This window comes from Carex rostrata, chromosome 16, assembly GCF_964058835.1.
Source record: "Carex rostrata chromosome 16, lpCarRost1.2, whole genome shotgun sequence".
In the NCBI taxonomy this organism is placed as follows: Eukaryota; Viridiplantae; Streptophyta; class Magnoliopsida; order Poales; family Cyperaceae; genus Carex; species Carex rostrata.
In genome coordinates this window covers 1782502-1806301 of record NC_135933.1, presented here as the reverse complement: position 1 = coordinate 1806301, position 23800 = coordinate 1782502, and the positions used below count along the sequence as shown (strand labels likewise).

At 36.4% G+C, this 23800-nt stretch overlaps 4 protein-coding genes and 1 pseudogene across 5 annotated transcripts; 2 read left to right on the top strand and 3 right to left on the bottom strand.

Annotated features, from left to right (window-relative positions):
* The first annotated feature begins 2816 nt into the window (after positions 1–2816).
* LOC144567645 (F-box/kelch-repeat protein SKIP25 pseudogene) lies at positions 2817–4413 on the top strand (annotated as a pseudogene). Its single transcript, XR_013515474.1, has one exon. The product of XR_013515474.1 is annotated as an F-box/kelch-repeat protein SKIP25 pseudogene (transcript).
* A 1750-nt stretch (positions 4414–6163) lies between these two features.
* Positions 6164–9437, bottom strand: LOC144567284 (phytochrome-interacting ankyrin-repeat protein 2-like). Its single transcript, XM_078317383.1, has 3 exons — positions 8840–9437; positions 8016–8187; positions 6164–6763 (listed from the first exon to the last, which is right to left on the bottom strand). Exons 1-3 carry the CDS (start codon positions 8972–8974, stop codon positions 6540–6542), a joined length of 531 nt encoding a protein of 176 aa, XP_078173509.1. The 5' UTR covers positions 8975–9437; the 3' UTR covers positions 6164–6539.
* A 2471-nt stretch (positions 9438–11908) lies between these two features.
* LOC144567286 (GCIP-interacting family protein) lies at positions 11909–14557 on the bottom strand. Its single transcript, XM_078317384.1, has 5 exons — positions 14334–14557; positions 14085–14234; positions 13098–13303; positions 12664–12901; positions 11909–12530 (listed from the first exon to the last, which is right to left on the bottom strand). The coding sequence occupies exons 1-5, from the start codon at positions 14443–14445 to the stop codon at positions 12166–12168; spliced, it is 1071 nt and encodes a 356-aa protein (XP_078173510.1). The 5' UTR covers positions 14446–14557; the 3' UTR covers positions 11909–12165.
* A 1222-nt stretch (positions 14558–15779) lies between these two features.
* Positions 15780–20673, top strand: LOC144566984 (chaperone protein dnaJ GFA2, mitochondrial-like). Its single transcript, XM_078316993.1, has 18 exons — positions 15780–16070; positions 16451–16511; positions 16645–16704; positions 16792–16883; positions 17149–17232; positions 17359–17397; positions 17485–17619; positions 17729–17776; positions 17889–17976; positions 18104–18168; positions 18309–18383; positions 18523–18595; positions 19155–19246; positions 19514–19585; positions 19690–19746; positions 19845–19893; positions 20107–20173; positions 20266–20673. Exons 1-18 carry the CDS (start codon positions 15990–15992, stop codon positions 20363–20365), a joined length of 1338 nt encoding a protein of 445 aa, XP_078173119.1. The 5' UTR covers positions 15780–15989; the 3' UTR covers positions 20366–20673.
* Positions 20674–21008: 335 nt separating this feature from the next.
* On the bottom strand, positions 21009–23080 carry LOC144566986 (multiple organellar RNA editing factor 2, chloroplastic-like). The gene is made up of 4 exons (XM_078317011.1): positions 22538–23080; positions 22025–22122; positions 21760–21825; positions 21009–21420 (listed from the first exon to the last, which is right to left on the bottom strand). The coding sequence occupies exons 1-4, from the start codon at positions 22930–22932 to the stop codon at positions 21293–21295; spliced, it is 687 nt and encodes a 228-aa protein (XP_078173137.1). The 5' UTR covers positions 22933–23080; the 3' UTR covers positions 21009–21292.
* Positions 23081–23800: the final 720 nt, after the last annotated feature.

Below are 23800 nucleotides of genomic sequence, written 5' to 3'. Positions count from 1 at the left end.
AAAATTAGTATTCTACAAGTTTATTATATAATTCAATGTTCTAAATAGCGCGTTATAGCGTTTTCGGACCATAAAAGCTATGGCGCTATCGGTGCTATAGTGCGTTATTCCGCACTATAGCGATGCTATTTGGGTATAGACGTATAGCGCTGTTTTTTTAGCCAGTCCGTTATGACACGATAAACGCTATTTAAACCTTTGATATAATCACATTAATGAGCTACTTAAATCAAAGTTTAAGATTTATACGATAGATTTTTGAGACCACAGCACGGATGGCTTTATGATATCCATAGCATCCAACCTTACTCTTTTTCACATAATAGAAAGATCGTTAATTTGATTTTTGTCTCACGGAGAAGATGCCCTAAAAATTGTAATTAATAAATCAAACAAAATTCCTTAATGTTATTATGAAGTCTCAATTAGGTGGTCCTTTCTGTATCTTTGGGTCTTAGCTGGGAGCCTGGGACAGGTTGCTTTGCTTGTGGGACTATACAAATAAAGAAGGAAAGTGAATGTACAGCAAGCAATCGGGTGATTGATTGCTTCGGTTTCCCCTATCTATCCTTATAGCCTTTTGTCATTTAAAGAGAAAAAAAACGAGTTTTGTCGTCTTTATTCTCATAATACATTAATACCTCAGGCTATCGTCATGTCGAAAAGGTGTGACCAATCCAATTTTTCCCTGAACATGGTCCTTGCATACATGGAAGCAACGGAACCTTTTACGGGACAATAGTTAATACACCGGATCCATGTGGAATAGTGTAATGCAGATTTGTTACGATTTGTTACGGCATCTTCTTCGACCCATATAATATAAAAAGGCTGTGCCTTGGGGGACGAACCTGCCGAATAAAGTCCTAAAGCTACTTTTTCGCTAGAGACGCATGATATCGGTAAGCGGTGTAGTCAACTGGGATTTGGGACCACGCATAAAGTTCATGTATCCATCCACCTGTTAAATAGATGGTTATTCGCGTCAATTTTACCTCCCCCGCAACACAGTCACAGCACAGGTCACATCTGACTTGGTTCTAACTGCATAAATGTACATACTATGGAATATGAAATATGGTCAAGGCTATGAAACTACGGTTCAATATTTAAGTTTTTAAAATTTTAACGATTAATCTGAATCGTTTATCTTGTTTTTCATATTAATATGTGTTTGGAGACTAAATTTTATAATTTTTGAAAAAAAATTATTATTTTTTTAGATAGGTAGAAAATTAAATATCTAAATGGTGCAGAATTTTTTAGAACAACTGATTTTCTATCTATCTAAAAAAATAGTAAAAAGTTTTCAAAAAATTTAAAATTTGATCTCCAAACACATATTAATATGGAGAACAAGATGAACGGTTCAGATCGACCGTTATAATTTTGAAAACTCTAATATTGAGCCATAGCACCGTAGCCTTATCCATGAAATATATATAAAACCGGATTTAAGTTTTGTTTTTTTTTTTTCATATTTTTATCATTGTTATGATTTTTTTATTTAATGACAATTTCTTTTTAAATTTATGTATCAAAAAAAAATTATTAGATGTAATTAATATTTTTTTTCACATGCACATAAAAATATAATTTTTCTATTTTAATTTTATACGAATCACGAGTTAAAAATTTAACATTCAGAACTTATCCACATTAATGTATTTTTAAAATTAAGCTCTTGATAACAATCAAAATAAAATTGAAATGTTATAATTATTTGCATGTACACATGAAAAATAATAAAGATCATATGTAACATTTATACTTTTAATATTTAAATCTTTAATTCTAGATTATAAAATTTTAAAATTAAAAATAAAATCGATGCACCGATATGAAATAATTTGTGTTCGAATGATTTTCATGTCCATCAACATTCAAAAATGTTCAAAAATTATCCACATCAATATATTTTTACAAGTTCTTAATAACAATTAAAATAAAATTGAAGTGTCATAAACTTTACATACTAAAAAGAATACAAATATCATATCTAACATTTAAATATTTAATTCTAAATTATTAAAATTTTGAAAATTAAGATATTTTAGATGAACAGATTATGAAATAATTTGAAGTATATAAATAACGATGTTCCTGTCCATCAATAAAACTAAACATGAAAAAAAAAAAAAAAAAAGATGAATCTGACGGTCAGAAATATCTAATTTCTAACCGTTAGGAAAAGTCCAATCTTTGCTTTTATGACAAGACGACATCAGAGATTTTTTTTTCTTTTATGAGGACGTCACTGACTTCTTCTAAAAATAAATTTGGCAACTTGCTCTTTGATATTTTTGTGGTTTGAAGCAGTGCCGTAACAAACAACGATCAAACTGTCACGAATTTTTTTAATTAATTAATCGATTATTTCTAATTATATTTAACTATTTTTAATTAATTATTTAACAATACCATATCTGCACGATCAGCGCAAACCATTATTTTCAACAACTATACGATTATATATCCGAATTGAGATACAGCTGTTGCATCAGCTGTTATAAAAATATATATTGAGTGTCTATATAGGGAGATACAGCTACCTCATGTCGCATAATGCATGGTTTGTCACATCTCACATGCAGATCTGACGCAATTGAAGAATTATTTCAAGATTACGCATGAAACAGGTCAGCAGGTTCGGCTCGAAAAGTGATATTTTGGAGGCTTCCGCGTTTTTCCCTACGAGAATCATATATTAATATTACGGTAACATGGGCTCGAGAAAGCCGAACTGTGATTCAGTGAATTCATTTCCAGAAAATGATGAAATTATAAAATAAAAAATAAAGAAAATATTTGAAGACGAAAGTGAAAAGTCACATGAATACCTAGCACAATTTATGACACACTTTTTGATATTTATGAGTCATCTTCTACCTCTTTCCATTCCCTCCAAATTTAGCGAATCTTCCCAAAATAGCATATCTTCATTTTCCCGCTCCACCGTCCCAAAAGAAAATTCCATCGAAAATTCCAAAAACAAGTGAATGGCAGCCAGTGCAACCCCGGCCGCCAAGCGCGCCAAACTCTCCAATCGAAAGCACCACAATTCCCCCCTCCAACAATTCCCGCATTCTTCCTCCATGAATAACCACCAAAACCAAACCGAACAAAAAGTGCACGAGGGAACGGAAAGGTGTGAGAGAAGTGAAGATTACGCCAAGAAGCTCGAACCTCTGTTACCGGGTTTACCTGACGACCTCGCCCGGCAGTGCCTCTTGCACCTCCCCCCATCTCTTCTGTTCAGCGTGTGCCACAAATGGCGTCGCTTTATGTATTCCCCTTCATTCCCTTCCCCCACGCTCTCTGTTTACTCCCTTCTTACCGACTCCGATTTATCCAACTCTTCCTTGTCCTTCGCCTCCTATGATCCTCTCTGTGCCAGGTGGGACACGCTGCCGCCTCCACCACTGCCCTCGCCTCTCCTCCTCAAGCACCCTGGCTTCATCTCTCGCCTCCTGCCAGTGCAATCCCTCTCCTCTTCTCCCTATCTTCTCCTACTCTCGGCCTCCACTCCATCTCTCCAACCAGCTCTCCACTCCCCTCTCCTTTTCCATCCCTCTCCTCCACGCTGGCAGGAGGGACCTTCATTTCCCATCTCCCCACGCCGTTGGTGTGCCACGGGCTCCTTAAACGGATCCGTTTATCTATTCTCGGGAGTAGGATCCTCGCATTACAATGCTTCCCTTGCTCGCTCTGCGTTTAAATGGGACACTGTCAGAAGTGCGTGTCACTGGAAGTGGGACCCGCTGGCTCCTCTAAGAGATGGCACCTTCAGCAGAGAGGCGGTGGAGGCGGTGGAATCGGATGGTAAACTGTGCATGGTGAACCTGAGGGGCCGTTGCCCGAAGGAAGGCGTGGTCTACAACGTACGCATGGACCAATGGGAAGACATGCCAACTGGTTTGCTTTCAGGATGGATCGGTCCCGCTGCGGCCGACGAAAACGGGGACATCTACATTGTGGACGAGGCAGCTGGGACGCTCCGAGTGTACCAGTGGTGGAAGGACACGTGGCGGACAGTGGTGCGGGACGAGGAGAAGCTTAGAGGTGCCACACAGATGGCAGCACGAGGAGGGAGGGTTTGTGTTGTGACGGGAGGCGGTGAGGCTCTTGTCGTGGTCGATGTGAAAGGAAGGGGAAGGAGGATATGGATCGTTCATCCACCACGTGGCAAGAAGATCCTGAATGTGCATATCCTACCCAGGATGAGCCGTGGAGAATCCTGATTCACAGATTAATTAGATTTGGTTGGCAAATAGTAAATATTCCATTGTGATTACTTATTTGTAGTATTTGTACTACATTAATTTGTAACTTTTTTTGTGGTAGTATGTTTGTTATTACTTTTATAGAGAAACTTTTTTGTGGTACAGAATATGGGTAAAGGTATATTTGCAATTTTGCATGCAGTAAATAGAAAAAGAAAGGTCAAATGTGGGGTATTAAGACGCATCAGATCCAATACTCGCGCATGTCAAAACATTATTCTTCGGTTAAGTTTGATTAATTCTGAGAAGATTACTTCAGCAAATGGAATTCGTTTTGTGTTCTTTCAGATTAGGTTTGATTTTCAATTAATGCCGGTTTAATTGGTGGCGTGCAATGCAGTCCACATTTTTCTCATTAAAATGCTAAAATAAATGTATTTGCCAAGAAATAGTTTGAACGTAACTGAACATATGCCAAACCCTCGTTCTGATCCGATCCAGCTTAATTTGGTGCCGACCATAGTGAAAGCATTCAAATCTAATTTAGTATCAAACCACTTGTTGAAAGGATAACATATAGAAATGTACAAACGAATTATATAGATCGGATGTAACAAGTCAACAACGTAACAGCGATCTTTCTAATTTTTTTTAAAAAAATATTGATCTTCGTCAGTCAACTGAAACGTGTAAATGATAATCAAAGTCCAAATTTATGACTTTTTGACTGACATCGATAACAAACCAGAGCAAAGAGAAGAACCACAATTAATATTCGAGGAACGGTTGCGTTTAATTAGCGGTGATGTCACGGCTGATGTATATATTTGTTACCCTCGCCACAAAATTTCTCTAAAATTTGGTTGAATTGTAGGCGGCGGGGTTCGCTTTGTTTTGAAGTTTCTGGTTTTCAAGGAGGCGCCGATGGTAACGCCACAGACCTAGACACTTCTCGGAGACCCGGAGTCCCGGATTGTTTAAAGAACCTAGAAGAACATTTTATATGTTCTGCTTTTTTTTTTTTACTTTTTATATGAAAATCATAATTTGTTTTACCAACGTTATAGACTAAAAAAATTATGTTTCGATCGTCAAGAATGACGGTACAGTTAATTTAGTAATGCTATAGAACGAAAACCAAAAGAGATTTGAAATACAAAACAGTTCTTAATCAACACACTGCTAAATTAGCAAGTAGTTACAACTTATGCCTGTAGCACTCTTCCCTTTTAACCATGCCAATTTAAACAATATTTGAACATTAACACCTAAAACAAATCTTCCTACACTATTTAATTTACTACTCTTGTCTTTGTACTAGCTATTTTAACACACTACTATAAATAACACTATTCTTATGTTATTCCCTTAGATCTAAATATCGCGTATTATACCAATGCTTTTCTTATGTCTAGCGACAGGTACAATCATTTTTGCAACCAAAAAAAAAAATATAAATCTAGAGTGCTTTGAATTCATCGAGTCTCATTCAAACTATTAGCACAGATCTACATTATGATGATTCATAACATAATAATTTTAATGTTAATCATATTCTGATTCAAAAAAAGAAAAAGAAAAAAAGAAGATTACTTCATAAATGATGCGTTTACAATACATTTTCAAATTAATTATATATGCATATTACTTGTGAAGTAAATCAATTTCAATAAATTTTAGAGTTTAAACTTCCAAAACACTTGACAGTAATGTTTGGCACACTCTTTGTAAAACTTATTAAAGCTTCATTTGCCCATATTTTTTAACTTACCCGTACTTTCGAGAAACCATTCTACATGAACACTTGAAACTCCTTGCAAAAACTAAGCATCTACTTTGTTTTTTTGTTACCAAACACCTCTTCCTCTTACTTAACAGAACTTAAAATTTAACCTTACCTAACTTCCTAAACACCCTCAATGAGCTTAAAAGAAATATACTTCTACTCAAATTTCAAATCATTTTATTGCTACCTAACAATAAACACCTGGTAAATAATTTGCAAAATGGCAATTTCAGAATATATATTTTCTTGCACAATATGAAATATATAGATGTTGCCATAATTTAGATAGAAAGCCATATCATAAATCCATCTCATGGCCGGCACTTAGCAGCACACATAGTTGACAATAGTTCAAGAACCAGACACTCTACAGCCATAATATACAGACAGTACCAGAAGAAAAAACCAAGACACTACATAACTAACACACTAGATTCCTCGGAAGTCGATATTTTGATTAACAGCAAACATTCTCAAAACCATCCATGGAGTAGCACTAAATTAGCAAGAACACAAGAGATCTGTTCCTCTCAGGTGTCAGAGCTGTGAGAGGTCTCCTCAGTATTGGTGGAGAGGTGGCAGTTCTTTTCAAGGATGTGCTTGATGTCGTAGGCCCATTCAAGACCAGGGCAGTAATGCAGGGGTGGGTTGAAGCGGTGATCCTCCATGCTGGGAGGCAAAAATGCACCGTTCTCTAACAAGAATTTTATGGCCTCTTTGTTTCTTTCCTTGGCTGCTATATGCAGTGGAGTCCCTGCATGGATATTTAAGTTACCGTCAGTAAAAGTTCATCTGTCATTAAAAGTTCGTCATTCTTGACGGCTGAGTTGACATATGACTGTTTCCTAGAAAGCTACGTAAATGTGAATTGGCAGGTAATTGGGCACTTGCACACACAGCACAATGCACACAATTCAACTCCTCTCTACAATTGTAATGATATCAAACAGATCTGATTATCCCTTTAAGATCAGATGATTCATTTGGCAACAGACCAAGCTATCTAAACCAATTATGTTCTCATATTTCTCCTTGTCTGGCCAATTAAAATAAAATAAACATAACACAGAAAAAGGGAGAAATTATAGGATATAGATAAAATCATAAAATACTTGTCATACTGTTCTGTATCCATGTTCTTATTTTTTTTTTCTTTTGGGATAGATACATATATAGTTACAGTAACACTCGGGTATGGATATGAAATAAGATGCATAAATAAACCAGATCTTTTTCACTCATATAATAGATATGGACAAATGGTAAGACTTGACAAGGATACACAACAGCATGCAAAAATTAAGCAGCCATTACTGAATAACGGCTACCAATATAAATCTGTTTTTAACATTAAATCAGATGTCCATGTACAGAGCTTCAGTTATTCAAACGATAAATCCATTATATAAAAAGTTCTATAGCATGATTCAATATTACCATGTTTATGAAAAAATAAAAACAAGTTCTTTTCACATCATTTAATTATAACAATACTGGCTCATTTATATATATATCCAAAGTTCCAAACACATATGAAGGGCCTGCCGAACTAAGTTATACATATCTTTGGCAAACTGATGCTGTAGGAATATTGAACTTAAACATTATATTGACTTCAGAACCATTGTCTTAACAAGCACCCAAAAATCTATATGCAGGCTTCCTTAATTGCATCCACACCAAGTCAACAAAATAATACCAGTCTCTCAGTAATAACATAATATCCATTCTCCATATTTGTATAGACTTCCACAAGTATTCACATTATCTTTCTAGACTTCCAGAACAATGCAAGTATCTCAAGGATGCTATATCATATCCAATAGGTTTTGACATTATCTGTCTAGACTTCCATAGTGTATCTGGTTCAGATCATAATAGGATTTGGGTTGGAATTTGAAACCACCCAATCTGAGTCCTAAAACCAATATACCATACAAGCAACAAGATAAGACAGCAACAGGATTAAGAGGAAGGCAATGAAAAGAAAAAAGTCAGGCACATACATCCACAAGCGCCTTTGGTTCTGGCATCAATATCAGCACCACGCTCGAGCAGTTCATCCATGACTTTCAGGTGCCCCCCTTGAGCTGCCAGATGAAGTGGGGTCGCACCTTGAGATTTTGGGCCCCACGCCGCCACATTAACATCCACCCCTTCATCCAAGAGTCTCTTTACCTAAAAAATATTGACAGATAAAGAGTCAAGAGCTTTGCAAACACAGGCTTTTCATACAACAAGGAACTGCAGTACTCATTAAAATCATCATTGTAGCTCACCGTGCATTCTTATTATACAACAATACTAGTAATACAATACAAAACTGCATTCTCAAAGATATACTAGGCCTTCATGGTAAGTTCAGCAAACAATAGTGCCAATGACAAGCAATAATCCAGGGGTTTAATACATCTAGCAGAAATACTGGGGTTAATCCATTGAAGTGTGATATAGAGACTTGAAACTACTACCATTAAAAATAAAGAAACTGGTAAAGCCAAATTTATAACAATGCTGGCATTGGAGCTGTAAAATTAACACAGATAAACCTTAACCTTCACAAATAGATCTTGAATTAAAATGGGTTAGGCAAGCTTTACGTGGGCATGATTTGATACTAGAGAAAGCAGATCAATTATTATTAACAACATGAGTTACCAAGAATGCTCTCCTCTTGTCACACAATTCTTAAGTGATAGGAGGGAATTTTATGATCTAATCTGGATTTCGTAAATTAATCTATTATTTTTCCCCAGAGTACATAATGAAACATAAATTCAATCAACGTGAGTGTCGATCAATAGAAAATTAATATAAAAAAATGACCAACCTCCTTGATATCACCCTTTCTGGCACAAACGTGAAGGGGGGTCCACCCCCGGTCGTCCCTGTCAGAAATCCTACGGCACAAAGCCCGTCTGCTTAGCTGGCGACGGGACTGCTGCCCATCCAGTACTTGCGTCATCACTCTCTTTCACAACCAATGAACAAAAAACACAGTACAAGAGAAGCAAGATCGATGCTGTAATAAAGACAGCACCGAATTCAGAAGAAAACAGATAGACAGAAGCGAGATAAGAAAGATCCGAATAAGATAAGGAAAAGACCTAGGGTTTACATAGTCTTGCAAAATGTAAAAGAGGTGAAGGGATTTAGCGGGAAGAGGTGTAGTTGCCCATGCCAAAGGGAGCGAAGGGATTTAGGCCAGGACCAAACGCACGGAGGTTCTCTGCAACTGGAAGACGAACTTCAACGGAGAACAGCATAGGGGATTGGAACATAATTGGATACTTGCTATTTTCAGGAATAAAAAATAGAACAGGAGTCAGAAGGGATTGAAAATAGACTGATCGAGTGAATTAATTGGGAACTAGAAGAGAATCATGGAGGTTTTTTTGGGAGGAAAGGAAACGGGAAACCCTAAACTTTGTTTGAAGCTTGGCAAATGGTCGGCTGAAGCCGGCGAGGACGAGAGAGGATAGATAGATAGATTCGCACGTTGTTTCTAGAATCGCTCTTTGTGCCACGCACCAGCTGTAGGCCTACTTTCGGTCCATAAAAGAGAAGCCCACTAAAGCCTGTCTCTGTACTAATCTATTAAAAATTAGGACGTGCTTGGAATTGGAAGATTCCTTATAATTGCTAAAAACATACAGCAACTCTAAGTGGATTTGAAGAAACGCTTAAAACATCCGCAACCCAAGATTCCTTGTCCTTGCCATTGGCTAGCCCACGAACCATCTACATAGCATCTGTATATCGGGATTTCATCGCTGTCCTCCTGAGTTGACTGAGAGATATATAGGTCCCTGCTTCACATTCATAGCGGAAGCCAGCAGTCCCTCCATGTTAGCATCAGACAGGTACTTAAAGAATTTTTGAAAAGAGGCTTGCTTCCCCTCATAGACCCGACCCATTCATTCCGATATCGTCAGATTGCCCAAGGAGAATTGAAGCCAAGGAACAGTGAGTCAGTGAAACGCTTCAAATATCTCGTAGCTGCATTGTCTTTCAACTAGAGAGTTAGAGAAAGGGTCTGAATCCTCTGCGTTAACTCATAATTTGAGTTAATGCATCTTAGTCGTCCAATCAGAATCCGGATCAATCCGGTCTGAAGTGGAATGCACAAATTCATCTAATATTCGTGCCAATACGGATTGGACGGTTCGGATTCATTCTATATTAACTATTTTTTTTAGTTAACGCAAACGATATGAATTCTAGAAAGGGGGTGGGTTGGGTACCGATAGAACAGTGTCGAAATCAAGAATTTTATCAGAAGTAGGCGAATATATAGTTGCAAAAAAAAAAAAAAATCAACATTACAAAAAATACAACATCAATGTCTTAAAACCTAATTCTGTGAAATTCGCAAAAATAGAATTTGGATTTCTTGAAAATAAAATCCATGATAATATTTTACGCGTTAAATCGAGAATTTCAATACAGAGAACACGAAAAATCTCCAAACAGTTGATTTTATATTGATTTTACAAATTTCACAAGATACAAATACAATTTTGAGCACAATTTGGGAACAACCAAGGAGAACCCGACCACTGAGACACACTGGGCAGTGAGAGAAAGGAGACACCATGTCATTTAAATTTTCAAAATATCTCTTTATTTTATATAAACCTAGACCATGTGAACTTTGTTTAAATTTGTACACTGTCCACATGAAACATCTCTACCCGAATTCAAGACATGAGCCAAAGAGATTGTTGTGAGACCGACATATGGGGCCCCTTAGTCAGATCCGTCTCCCTCTTCTCCAACTCACACAAGGCCAGTTCTAAGGCTAGAAAAACCAAACAAAATTGAAAAAAAAAAGAAAAAGAAAAAGAAAAGAAGAACACTTAATAATAATCAAAAGGAAATAGCTTCCTCTGCTGAGGCGGAGGCCAAGGGTAGGCAACCCAATTTTTCAGAGATAGGCAAGCCCAAAAAAAAGCGTGGTCCAAACAAAAAAAGTTCCAGAGATAGATATTTGTTTATCCCTATAACACACTAGCTTCATCTCTGATTACAAGAGATAGTTTTATATCCGAATATTGAGTTGATCTTTTGCGTGGAGAGCACTATCTTTTAAGATTAAATAAATGCTGATTTAATTTAGTTGTTTACCATTTTCAAACCTTCAACAAGTTTCAAAATTTATAAATTTTACATGTAAAAACATCAATAACGAAGTTGATCAGTTTTAACAAATTAAATTTGTTATTTGAAGTCAATTCGATATATTTTCGAAACTATAGCACAAAACTTCTTATGTTATCCATAGCAGCTTAGCCAAACTCATTATTTTTTACAAAGCTATTAAAGAAAACTTAATGTACTGAGAAGATGGGTCTTGATCTCTAGGAAATCGCTATCGTTATTATGTGTTGTTTGTGGATGACTTGTCCCGTTTTACTCTTGAGACTTTTTTCAATTGTATGTAAGTACATTTTCGGCAGGGGATTTTCAAATTTTCAAATTTGCTTTCAAAATTGCATTTCACAATTGCATCTCAAAATGCAAAGCAATGGATAGAGGAAAGTGTTGTGTTCATTAACAATCAGCATCTTTTTGCAATTTTTGAGGTGTGGTTTATTTTTAAAACAATATTCTTCTACTTTATTGTACCATTTGGTGAGAGAGAAAAGATATGCATTTAACATAACAGACTCTGTGCTTCACAACAATTAAAAGATTAACTAATTACTTAATTAGTAGTGTACCCACTCCACTCCACTCTCCGTTATAATCACTTAATCAGTCTAGCTTCAAATGCTCACAGAAAGCGTCCTAATCTTAGAATGACAATTCTACGCATAGTACATGTAAATTTTCAAAACAGTTACTGAACTACACATTTTGAGCCATTTACAGTACAATATGATTGAAGTACAAGAGCAAAGGCAAAATCAGATTAACTACACAACAATATTAAACTATCAGATAGACTGAAACACCAACACAAGTTTAAAGAAGTAACTCGACTACTCAACATACCTCTCTCCTTGAACCCTTATCCACATTATCTAATTTTGATTCCATGGAAATTCCAACTAATTTAAAAAGTACAGCCAGAAATACTGGTCAAAGCTCTCAGTTTACACAGCTCTGCAAGGCAAATAACACGGGAGAACATATCTAGAATGTAAAGACAGTTTAATCGGGCAAAGCAGTTCCTCTTTCAAGATTGTTCTTAATTTCAAGGGTGTACTTGCCGAATGCCCGCTCAATCTTCTTGTTGAAATGCTCGTTCCTGTCATTGATTGAGTCGATGTCCTTCTCTTCATGGAACTTGCGCCTTCTGCTGAATGCTTGGCGCTTGGATTCTCTGTCTTGTAGCTCCTTCACCATCTTGTCTATGTTTTCCTCTGGTACCTTTGACACCTTCCCATACTGCAAACTGGAGGCCTCACGGTAGAATTCTGGGTCTGCCTCCTTGGCTTTGTTGTATGCCTCCATGTCCACCTCTAGGTCCTTCGTCCTCTTCTTGTAAGCGTTGTACAGTGTTTTCTGGTTGAATACTGCAAAATAAATTTTATTGTTTATTTACCATCTCGATGAAGGCATCTGTGTTTCTTCTTATTTGCAAAATAAATAAAAAAAAAACTTAAATGGAGGGGGGGGTAAAGAATGAATTTATCGAGATTTGCTTACCATCCCAACCGTGAGGAGCAGGGTCCTTTTCCCACTTCTTGTACTTGGTTTCTGCCATCTCCTGTGTATCAAGCATGTAAGCCTTTTTCATGTCCAGACCATTTGAATCCAGGAGTTTCCCAATCTTCTTTTTTCTATCATCTAACCACTTCTGTTTCGAGATGCCTCTTGATTCAACTGGAGCTGCCCTCTTTTTCTCCGCCACCATTGCTATTTGATTGGCTTTTCTTGCTTCATTCTGAAAACAAATTTTTAAATCACGACTAGAAAGTAAAAGATATCAACTATCTGCAATCAACTTGGTTCTCAACTGACCGATGATCAATTTTATGACCAAGTCAGTAAAAAATATGCCCACAAACATCAAGTTTTTTTTATTTCAAACAAATAGGTTAACGCGGGTTTGTATGATAGTATCAGTAAGGATTAATTACCATTTTAAGCCTCAACTCAAACAACTTCTGCTGCTTTTCAGTCATCTGAGGATAACCTGATTGAGCATCTTTATTCAAGTCCTCTGTACCAGCATCAGCTTTTGTAGTTTTGCCTTCCTCTGCATCATCATCTTGTCTATGCTGGGAAGGGGCTTCAGTGTCATCAGGCTCATGTGAGGATGGTCCAGCATCCCCTGTTTTTACACCTATCAAGAAAACCAAACAATAAGATTAAAATAGATGATATCTTAGGTCAAGACACGGGCATTGGTACGGGCGACTCAGTATCCACCTGGTATTGGCACCACCATACAGACACAAACTTCTCTATCTATTTATTTATTTTTGAAGAGCTCCAGTAAACCCAACATTCGTTTCTTTTCGAATACTTGTGTGGGAGTTGAGAATGAATCCCTCCATAGAGAGGTGAGGCCTATCACCATCTGTAATAGGCCTGGTTCTCAAATATTTCTAATGAAATATTTGCTTTCTAATCATTTTGTTTGACTGTCCCCGGATATATTTTTGTGTTATACAGCTTGACTTTTTGCAACACTAAATGAATAATCTTAATCAAATGGACCTATGATGCTAATTGGGAGCTGAGGTGATTCAGTCCTTAGTTGCTCCTGTACCAGGTATCCGGAGTGGTTAAGTCCACTCTTGATTGATCCATCAAGGAAGCGGGTGTGTGAGTAATGATGCCAAAATTCCATTTGGGTTCCGATTAGGGATGGGTAAGTTAGTTGTCATTTAAGTATGCTAACTTATTAGAGCTGTAACTAACTGTTTCATGATATCAATGGAATGGGCAAATTTCGCCTTTTTGCACAAAATAGTCCTAATCAAATATTTCATGAACAAAAAAAAACTTCCATTGCCAATTCCATTATTTTTATATCTTGACTCACATCGAATTCAAAAGGCAATGTCAATATGGAAACCTGTTGCAATTTAAATAAGCTACCGAAAATTTATCAAAAGTACCTGCGGCATCAGTATCAATCCGATCCTGGGCATCAGCTATCCTCTTAAAGCAATAATCAGTACACTCATGATATGGGTTAGAAGCGTTGATGCAATCGGGATGAACAGTTCTCTCCGCTGGGGGCTTATTATTCAACGAAATATGTTCCTCTGTTATAATAAAAAAGAGAATAGGAAAGTATCAATATATGTTATCCTACAATCCAGTGAAGCTGCGTAGAAAATAAAGAACAGAGCGTGAAGAAAAACCTAGTTTGGCTTTGGCTTCAGCGATCTTGCCGTAGCAATACTCGGAGCACTCGTGGCAGGGATTGGAGGAGTTGATGCAATCCGGGTGCGACTTCCCTTCATGACCTGCCATTGGAGCAGGAGCGAAAAAAAAAGAACCTAACCCTAGGTGAGAGAAGAATCGGGTCGAAAGGAATTGAAGCTCAAACCTTCCAAGTCTTCGATAGTCGGTGAACTGGAGAGGACTGGATCTTGGGCCAAGGTGCAAGTTAAAGTTGGGCTGGGCTTTGGATCAATGAATAATTGTGTCAAAGCCGTTAACTGCTAGAAAATTTGGACGAACTTTCTAGGCCGAGAGTTCAAATAACCGAACCGAATGGACCTCTCCAGAACTTTCCGGCTCTTCTCCTCTTGTGGAGAGACGCTCTCCATTTTCAGAAAGCAGGACATGTCCATGGCCTGTAGGAGGCTAAATCTATCCTGTTGCATTAGTTTCGTATTGCGGAAATTTATGAACTAATGAAAATATTTCTTTATCTATATAATAATATATAGATAAAATCCATCTCAATGAGCATACCACATCCTAACTTTGCTTAATCGTTAAAATCCATCTACTTTATAAGTGATGCATTTACATGCAAAATTTTAAAAGTTTTGAATTTGTTTAGTAGAAAAGTGGTTAAAAAAATAATGAAAAATAAATACTATAAAAAACTCATAAAATATTCATTTTTTTTACCGCTTGACTTTATACTAAATAAATTAAAAAACTTTCAAAATATATCATGTACATGCATCACTCATGAAGTAGATAGATTTCAATGGTTTGAATTCATTATTTAAAGTCATTCTGATAGATTTTTAAAATTTTGCTCACCAACTCTTCTTGATGAGCACATTACACACTAGTTTTGTTCATGTAAAATCATCTTTGATGTTATCTATTAGTTTTTTAAAAAACATGCAAAAATACTTTTCTTTCTTTTTAGATAACTCATTATTAAGGAGTTTGATTAGTATAACATCAATGTCATTTCAGCTTATATAACACAAATTCCAAAATCTATCGAATTGACTTCAAATGGTAAATCCAAACCTTTCAAACCAATCTATTTCATTAGTTGTGTGTTTAGATCAAAATTTATAATTTTTCGAATTTATTTAGTATCAAGTCAAGCGGTCAAATGTATGAGTTTTTAAGTTAATTTTAATACATTCATTTTTCAACATTTTTACCACTTGACTTGATACTAAAATAACTCAAAAATATTAAGAAAATTATATCTAAACAAATCACTCATAAAGTAAATCGGTTTGAATGATTTGAATTAGTCGTTTAAAATTTATTTAATTAATTTTAAAATTAGCATCATATAACACCACCGATGTTATACTAGCCGGACTCATTATTAACTATACTGACCATAATCCTTGCGTTGTTTTCCAGTTTTGTCAAACTGGAGATGAGTATATGCAGCCTGCTCCGGCCTCCGGCTGTTCTAATTCCTCGTAAATCCTAACGCCCTAATTAACCCCTTTCTTACTGCAACCATCGCGCATAATTTGTTGCTTCCTCCTCTCCATTTCCCCTTCTGCAAGCACTCCTCCTCTCGTTTAATTCTGATAAATGATTGCTCTCTGAACCATCCAAAGTGTTACGGCGATTGTCCGACGATGCGCTATTACTCAGGTGCTCGCCTCGCCGTATCCCTCGTTCGCCGATCTCTCCGGTCCAACCAATCTCCGATTAACCATGTGAGCTCATTCCCTTCCTTGCTTCACGAACTGTTCGGCTTTTCGTTCTCTCCAGCTTGTACGGGAACCTTAGCTTAGGACTGGAACCAGTTTACCTGTACAGACCCGAATTAGTTTGCTAATTATCTGTCTTATTGTTATGGTATGGTGCATAAGTCCATTATCATTGGATCACGTGCATGATCTTGGAAAATAAATAGTGGTTTTTCCTGTTCAAACCTCGTCTGTTTGTGTGGAAACATGCCTTCAGCCTTCTTCTGACCATCAAGTACTGACCGGCCTTGTGGAAATTTGAAATGGGACACATATCATGCTTGACCGTTCACTTTATGTTCTCAATTTCAATCAATCTAAATTGATAGTTGTGTGATTGGTCTCAGGTTTTTGCAGCAGAAATCTGCAGCTCTAGTCGTGGTCAATTCTACGGAAGCTATGAAAAAGGTATTTATTTAGTGTTAATTGTATTCTATGCATGTTTTTCTTTATCTTTGGACCATAAAGATATGAATTCCTAACTCTAATAGCTCTACTTATAATCTTATTTTCTACTTCTTGAATTAATCTTATTCCACAGTGAGATGTAGCAATGGTATCTTAGTGGGGAGGTTTTCACATCCAAGCAGGGCTTTTCATGGTATACTGTTTTCTTCCTCTACTTATTTTTTCTTATGTTTACATGTTGTACCCATTGTAATTTGTATCATATAATGATGATATATAGGGACTAGGCCGGTGGCTGTCAAGGATTACTATGATGTCCTGGGAGTGAGCAAAAATGCTAGTCAGTCGGATATCAAGAAAGCTTATTATGCGGTACTTTTTTTTTAATAAAAACTGGAAAGAGAATAAAAAAGAAGCTGAGAATAGTACATCCAATTTACTAGATTGAGGAACTAATTGGCAATTGCCTCATGTTCATGCTTCTGATGTTTACGGTGATCAATTGGTATTTAGTGTATCATAGTATATTGCTAGAGATTTTAACTGTCGATTTGCTTCATCCATCACTGAATAATTGTGAACTGTTATTATTATTTCTTTTTCTTTTATTGTTGACAAATTAATGATGTATTTAAAGCTGGCGAAGAAGCTGCATCCTGACACAAACAAAGGAGATGCTGATGCTGAAAGGAAGTTCCAAGAAGTCCAACGCGCTTATGAGGTAATTAATGAATTTGGTCATATTTTTGTGCTGCAAGATTGTACATTCTCTCAAGTTTGACATATCTGTCTTTTGTTGATGTTCTGTACAAAAAGCTGAATGAAAATAATTGGTCTTCTTTTGCAGACTCTCAAGGATGACCAAAAGCGCTCTTTTTATGACCAGGTACTCGCAACATTATCTTGTTTACACAGCTAATATGTTGTTGTTTTTTCATTATTTGGCATTTCATTATTCTTTGTTGTTTTTCAGGTGGGTGCCGACCAATATGAGAAGGCAGCATCAGGGGGAGGGGGCTCAGGGGGGCCGTTCGAAGGAGGATTTGGAGGCAACCCATTTGAGGAGATGTTTAGTGGTGGGATGGGCATGGGTGGTGGAATGAATGATGTATACCTTTTTATTCTTCCTTTTTCATTTTTTTTTTTTTTAACCTTGTGAACTGCTTGTTCTATTTATTAAATTTGACTATTGTGTGGTTTTCTTTCGCGTTTTGCAGTTCTTCAAAAACATCTTTCACAGGGAATTTGGCGGAGAGGATGTCAAGGTTCTATTATTATGGAAATATCTGATAGCGTGTTCCTTTTTTTCTCCTTTTACCTCTGCTAAGAAGATTTACTTTATGTGTGACTCATCTGTTATTATAATTTGTAATGCAGCTTACTCTTGAACTATCATTTATGGAGGCTGTACAAGGCTGTACGAAGACGGTCAGTTTTCAGACTTCTGTTCCTTGTGAAACATGCGGTATGCGTATATTCTCATTTTTAAGTAAAAGATTTTGAATATTAGACGATGAATTATGCTTTTGAGATTAACTATATCATTATATGTCTTTATAGTAACATCTTTCGTTTTCATGTGATTGCTGCAGATGGGACTGGTGTGCCACCAGGGACAAAGCCTGAAACATGCCAACACTGTAAAGGCTCTGGCATGGTTAGTTCTCCCCTGCTACATCTCAGCGCTCATTTTATTTATATATCTGTTATCTACGTGTCCTTATCTCAGCCTGAACTTTCTTTGTGTTTGCTTGTTTGGAAAGTCATGCTCTCCCATTTGTCAAATGTTGTCCACAGATATATATGCAAACAGGACCCTTCAGGATGCAAACAACATGTTCCCAGTGTGGCGGTGCTGGCAAAACTGTTAAAGTAAGTTCTTCCTCTTTTTTAGTTTTATATCTTTCCAAACTTTCATTCTTTGCTTCCGGGAACTTGGTTTGGTTTTGTCTTCATTATGTTAGACCAAGTACCATATTCCTCCTACCTTAACCTGTATTATTGGTGCCAGAACTTGTGCAAATCATGCAAAGGGAGGAAAGTTGTGGCTGGTTCTAAAACAATCAGACTGGATATTATGCCCGGTATGGATTTCATTTAGAATTGTTATGTTTCTCTGTTCATCTATTTAATTCTATTTAAGAAAAAGTTTTGCCCAAATTAGCGCAGCCCTCATACAGCTGTTTTACATATCTAATGCAATAATCCATCATGCATAATTTTTAGAAGTTTTTGAATAAATGATGCAATGGTACTTTTTTTAGTACAATCGGGATATGGACATAAATTCACAAATTAATATAAATGCAAAATATTACATTAAATTACAACCCAATTTATGCTGGGATTATACAGTACATATCAGATTGAGAAATCCTAATAGCTATGCAAATATTGTGGTAGTGTATGGTCCAAAAAGGGTTTGATATGAAAATTAGACAAATTGCATATTTGTGTTAAACACTCATTGCAGTTCTTAATTGAAAATTGGAGAGTTTCAGGCACTCATGTGCAAGCGTTGAAAAGATTGGACTGAAATACTTCTGAAGCAAAATTCTTGTTCTTGTGAATTATTCTATTCATGTTTTCCATTTTGCTAGATCAATTTCCATGTTTTGATTCAAACAATTGGAATTGAGCCAGGTATGGATAGTAATGACACTCTAAAATTACCAAGAGCTGGTGGTGCCGATCCTGATAGTGGCCAGCCTGGAGATCTTTTTGTCACTATGAAAGTAAGTTGATGAACTATCACACTAAATCATGTAACTAGTACTGAGCCAGCAAAATGAGGGTCCACCGAGTGATCTCAACAGCATTGATTTCTGTTGTCCTTTGATGTCCCTAGTATATTAGTGTGAATCAATAGATCTTTGGAAGGACCTAACTGGCGCAGTACTGGTATTACAATTGTGTTTTTTTTTGTACTGTCTTATTGTTGAGCGGACAAACAGTGAGAGCCAACATAATCCTTTTTTCTTTTATCTCTGAAATTTGAGTAGGTTAGGGAAGACCCAGTATTCCGCAGAGACAAATCTGATATTCACGTTGATGCTGTTTTAAATGTAACCCAGGTAACTACTAATTTGCAAGCTCGTTTTGACTTCTACTACTATGACTTTTGACTGTCCCTTATTCCCTGCCATCCTAACCGGCATTCTCTGATTCATTCTTTCAGGCAATATTGGGGGGAACAGTTCAAGTTCCAACACTGACAGGCGAAGTTGTTGTTAAGGTTTGTTTAACTATGATGATTTTTAGAACAGTTATTTTGTGGAAGAATTTTCTTTTTATTTTTTTTTTGTATTATGATGCATGTTTTTGTTGCTGCAGGTTAAGCCTGGTACTCAACCTGCTCAGAAGGTTGTTTTGAGAGGAAAAGGTAGTCTGTTTACACTAATCCTTTGATCTCTTTCTTATTTTCCCCCTCCCTCCTGCACCCCCTGCAGAGTTGCATGCACAGACACACACAGTATATGCAAAGATAAGCACGCACATGTAGCGTGCTTCATGACTTTTTGACTCCGTATGGAATGGCTGGCATTTTTACCGAGTTTGTTGTCAGCTTTACTCATATGTTATTATTTGAAAACAGGAATAAAGACGAAGAACTCGTCACATTATGGTGACCAGTATGTTCATTTTAATGTTAATATCCCAGTGTAAGTTTTCTCAAACACCCGACAAAAAAGAGTGAATTTGTTCAAATTTGAAGTTGATGTCATTAATAATCTGGCACATTATGCTGGTACAGAAACTTGACACGAAGACAACGTGAGCTAATCGAGGAATTTGCAAAAGAAGAGCAAGCGGATTTTGACAAGGGTGAAGCTGCTGCTGGTGCATCTGGATAATAATTTAGTCTTATGTTGCAGCTTCATTACTAGTTTAATAGTTTTAGATGAAATAGTTCCCTTAGAAACCTGCAAATACATGCGAACGTTTCCTTTGTGGGGTTAAATTTTGAACTTCATTCATTCTTCCTTACCAAATAATAGCACGCGAAGGTCCTCAAAAAAACTTATATTTTTGTAATTTTGTTGTCGTCCTTTGGGTAGAGTTGATGATAAAGAAAATGTGTTCTGTTGCGAACATCCAAATGCTATTTATATGACGGAGGCAGTACTCTATACTTCTTACTTATATGGCTGCGTTCAAACCGTATGTACAATAATTTTATGTTTATAATTGTTTATGAGAGAAAAAAAAAACAAAATTATTGAATAGTTATTCTCAACAAAAAAGACGAGACTTTTTGCAAATTAAATTGAAAGTTGCCCTGAATTTTGAACATTCAGTTCCAAACTTACATTTGGTGTTTAGAATGTCCCGGCCCTCAAATACTTTTGCTGCCATTTATTGAGATTATTTAGTTGTTAAATAGCACGTCTTTTAATGCCTAAATGTATCGTTTGAGTTATGAGCTTAACCAGAACAAGACTTGCTAATAATGCATGCAATAAAAAGTAAAATAAATTAAACAAACAACTCGAGAGATGCTGAGGAAGCCACATGCACAGATAATTACACAGTTATCAGTCAATAGGCACTTGTAATTGCATAAACACAAACATCTCAAAATACCAGAGTGACAAAAGGCACCAACACAGTTTGCAGACAATATTGCATTGAACAAGTAGTCAGGTCTAAATTGCACATGCTGTTTAACAGCCTTACATATACTACCTAGGAGAAATATCAACTAATCTTTTAATTCTCAATTGTTCTGCAGACTGCTATTTTTAATATGCAGCATTGATTTCTCAATGCTAATTCTGGTTTTAACGGCGGCCCGTGAAGCGGGTGCGGTCATTGTGCCGTGGTCCCTGGTTTCTTTGTGGTTGGGGCTCCACCCTTCTCTGCCTCTCTGGTGGCCTCTTCACTATCTCTCCATTTACAAGCAGCTCCGCTGCAAAACCACTTCAGGATTAAATAAGCCTTGATCAAAGCAATACTAAACTGTAAGTCAAATCATAGATAATTTCATTCTAATCAGATTGATTAACATAAAAGTTTAGCCTCTTAAAGGATCTCCCAAGCTTATCTAAACAAAGACTAAACTAAAGCACAGAATCTGATCAGTTGAAATAATAGCATTCTTTAGTCACAACAAGGCTCTCTACAATGCCATAATGATATTAACAGTTTATACATAAACATTTCTCAGTATTCTTACACCGTGATTCTTTACATCAGCTTACGAGCAAGAGTTCAGACAGTAATAGGGATTTAAATATAAAATAAGTACCTCCATAATCTTTGTATTCAGGATCAACATAAGAATCTGGAAGCACAAAGAGTACACCTTCGAGCCCTATAATAAAATCATCTCCTTAGTTTCTTTTCTATCAAAGAGATAGTGAACAACAAAACAGCAAGTATACTGAAAGGCGATAAAAAAGCAACATTAATTCTCTATAGGATACAGAATTCTTATTTAGTTGCTAAAGTATGCAAACAAAAAGAATATAGGAAATAACAAATCAGATGAATGGAGGTAAGAATAAGTAAACCTTCGAGCTTATTTGAAGTTTCTTCATCAATCTCACAACCAAAACCAAAGTAACGGTCACAGGAAACATTATATACCTTTTTCCTTGCTTCCTCCTCGCTAGTTTTAAAACAATAAAAAGAAAATTAGTACTACCATGCTTAATACATCGAAGGGAACTCAAAATATATATATAAAAAAAAAAACGGACGATGGTACAGGAAAAGTAAATAATAAATAACAATGAACTGTAGCACAACATGGAAATGCAAATATTACTCATGGAATAAGGACTACTCGAACCGTTATACTTTACAGGTCAAATTTTGCTTCTAAGCCTTAAGATTTTCGTTATTTTGAAACATTCTTTTCACTTACAAGTATAAATAAAAATATAAGTTAAAGTCAGGGGCAGTAATTTTTTAAAAATCGTAGTTAGTCAAGCTATCTGGCATTTTAAAGATCATAGCTTCACTGAACATGAGCGAAACATCAAACAACGAAAGCAAATTGAACTAGATTCATAGTTTCATACCTTCCAACAACCTTGGCAAGGGTTTGAATGTAACAATCAATCATCTGCTGCTTGGTCGCTTTTTCGCCCCCTGGCTTATCCATCACGATCAACCAGTGCTCGTAATCACAACCGGGAAAGAGCGGTCCCATCTCAGCTGGTGCCCGGTCCGAACCACTGTCCTTGGCAGGTTTCGTTGCGAGGTTGGAGGAATCTGCGCCAGGTCCCTGTACCATGTTCCGGACAGGATTAAAGCGGAACGGCTGGACTAATCCGGATTCTGCGAGAGGAATGGCAGCGGCGCGTAGGCAGCGGAATGTTGTAGGTGAAGAAGATAGGCTTCTGGAGAGAAGTTGCGCGAGGGGAGAGCGGGTCGTTGTGGAACGGATGGATCGGGCGATCGCAGGCATCGCCATGGGAGAAAAGGAGGAATGCACTAAAACCCTAGCCTCGATGGAAAGAAAGAAAGAGAGAGAGAGAGAGAGAGCGCAAGGGGTTTGGACTGGGAAGGGACGAGGGTTCGCACGAATCTTTATGCAGACAGGTCTCCCGGTAAAGAACTTGATTTGACGACTTGACGTGTTTCATGTTCGACTCGAATCAATTGATCGGCTCAAGTTAGTTTATGCCTGTGTTTAGGTTAAGGGGCCTTCCCGTAGCCTAGTAGGGATTCAATTATTGGTCCGTTAGGTTATTTTTTTTTATTTATTTGAGTTAGGTTGTGTTCATTGTTAAGTAAAAGGTGAGGTAAATTTTTTAATTTACATCTAAGCTGTTAAAATAAGAAGTAAAATAAAAAAGGAAGTAAAAACTGAATTAATTCGGATTAATTAGTTTACTTTTTCAAGTGGATTAATTAGTTCATACTTACTATATTTATAGGATTGGGTGATGATATTGAAACAACTCAATTTTATATTAACACAATATTATCAAAATATTTTACTATATAGACAATTTTATCCTTCATCAAGTATTTCCTTTGAAAACTAATTCTCTCTCATATATTAGCACATTTATGTTTTTCCTTAAAAGTTATGTTTTATAAAGTATGTTATTTTGTGTAAAATATATTTTTCTGTCATATATTATTTTAAAATATGTTACTTAAAAGTTACTATAAAATATGTTTATAAACTTTATGTTATCATATAATAAGTATTCATTATTTATTTTAATCAAATATTTAAGATTTTTTAAGGGAATTACAACATTGAATTAATTTTATGATATTATTAAAATCTATCAACGTTGTACATATCGATTTATTTTGTAAAACTTCAC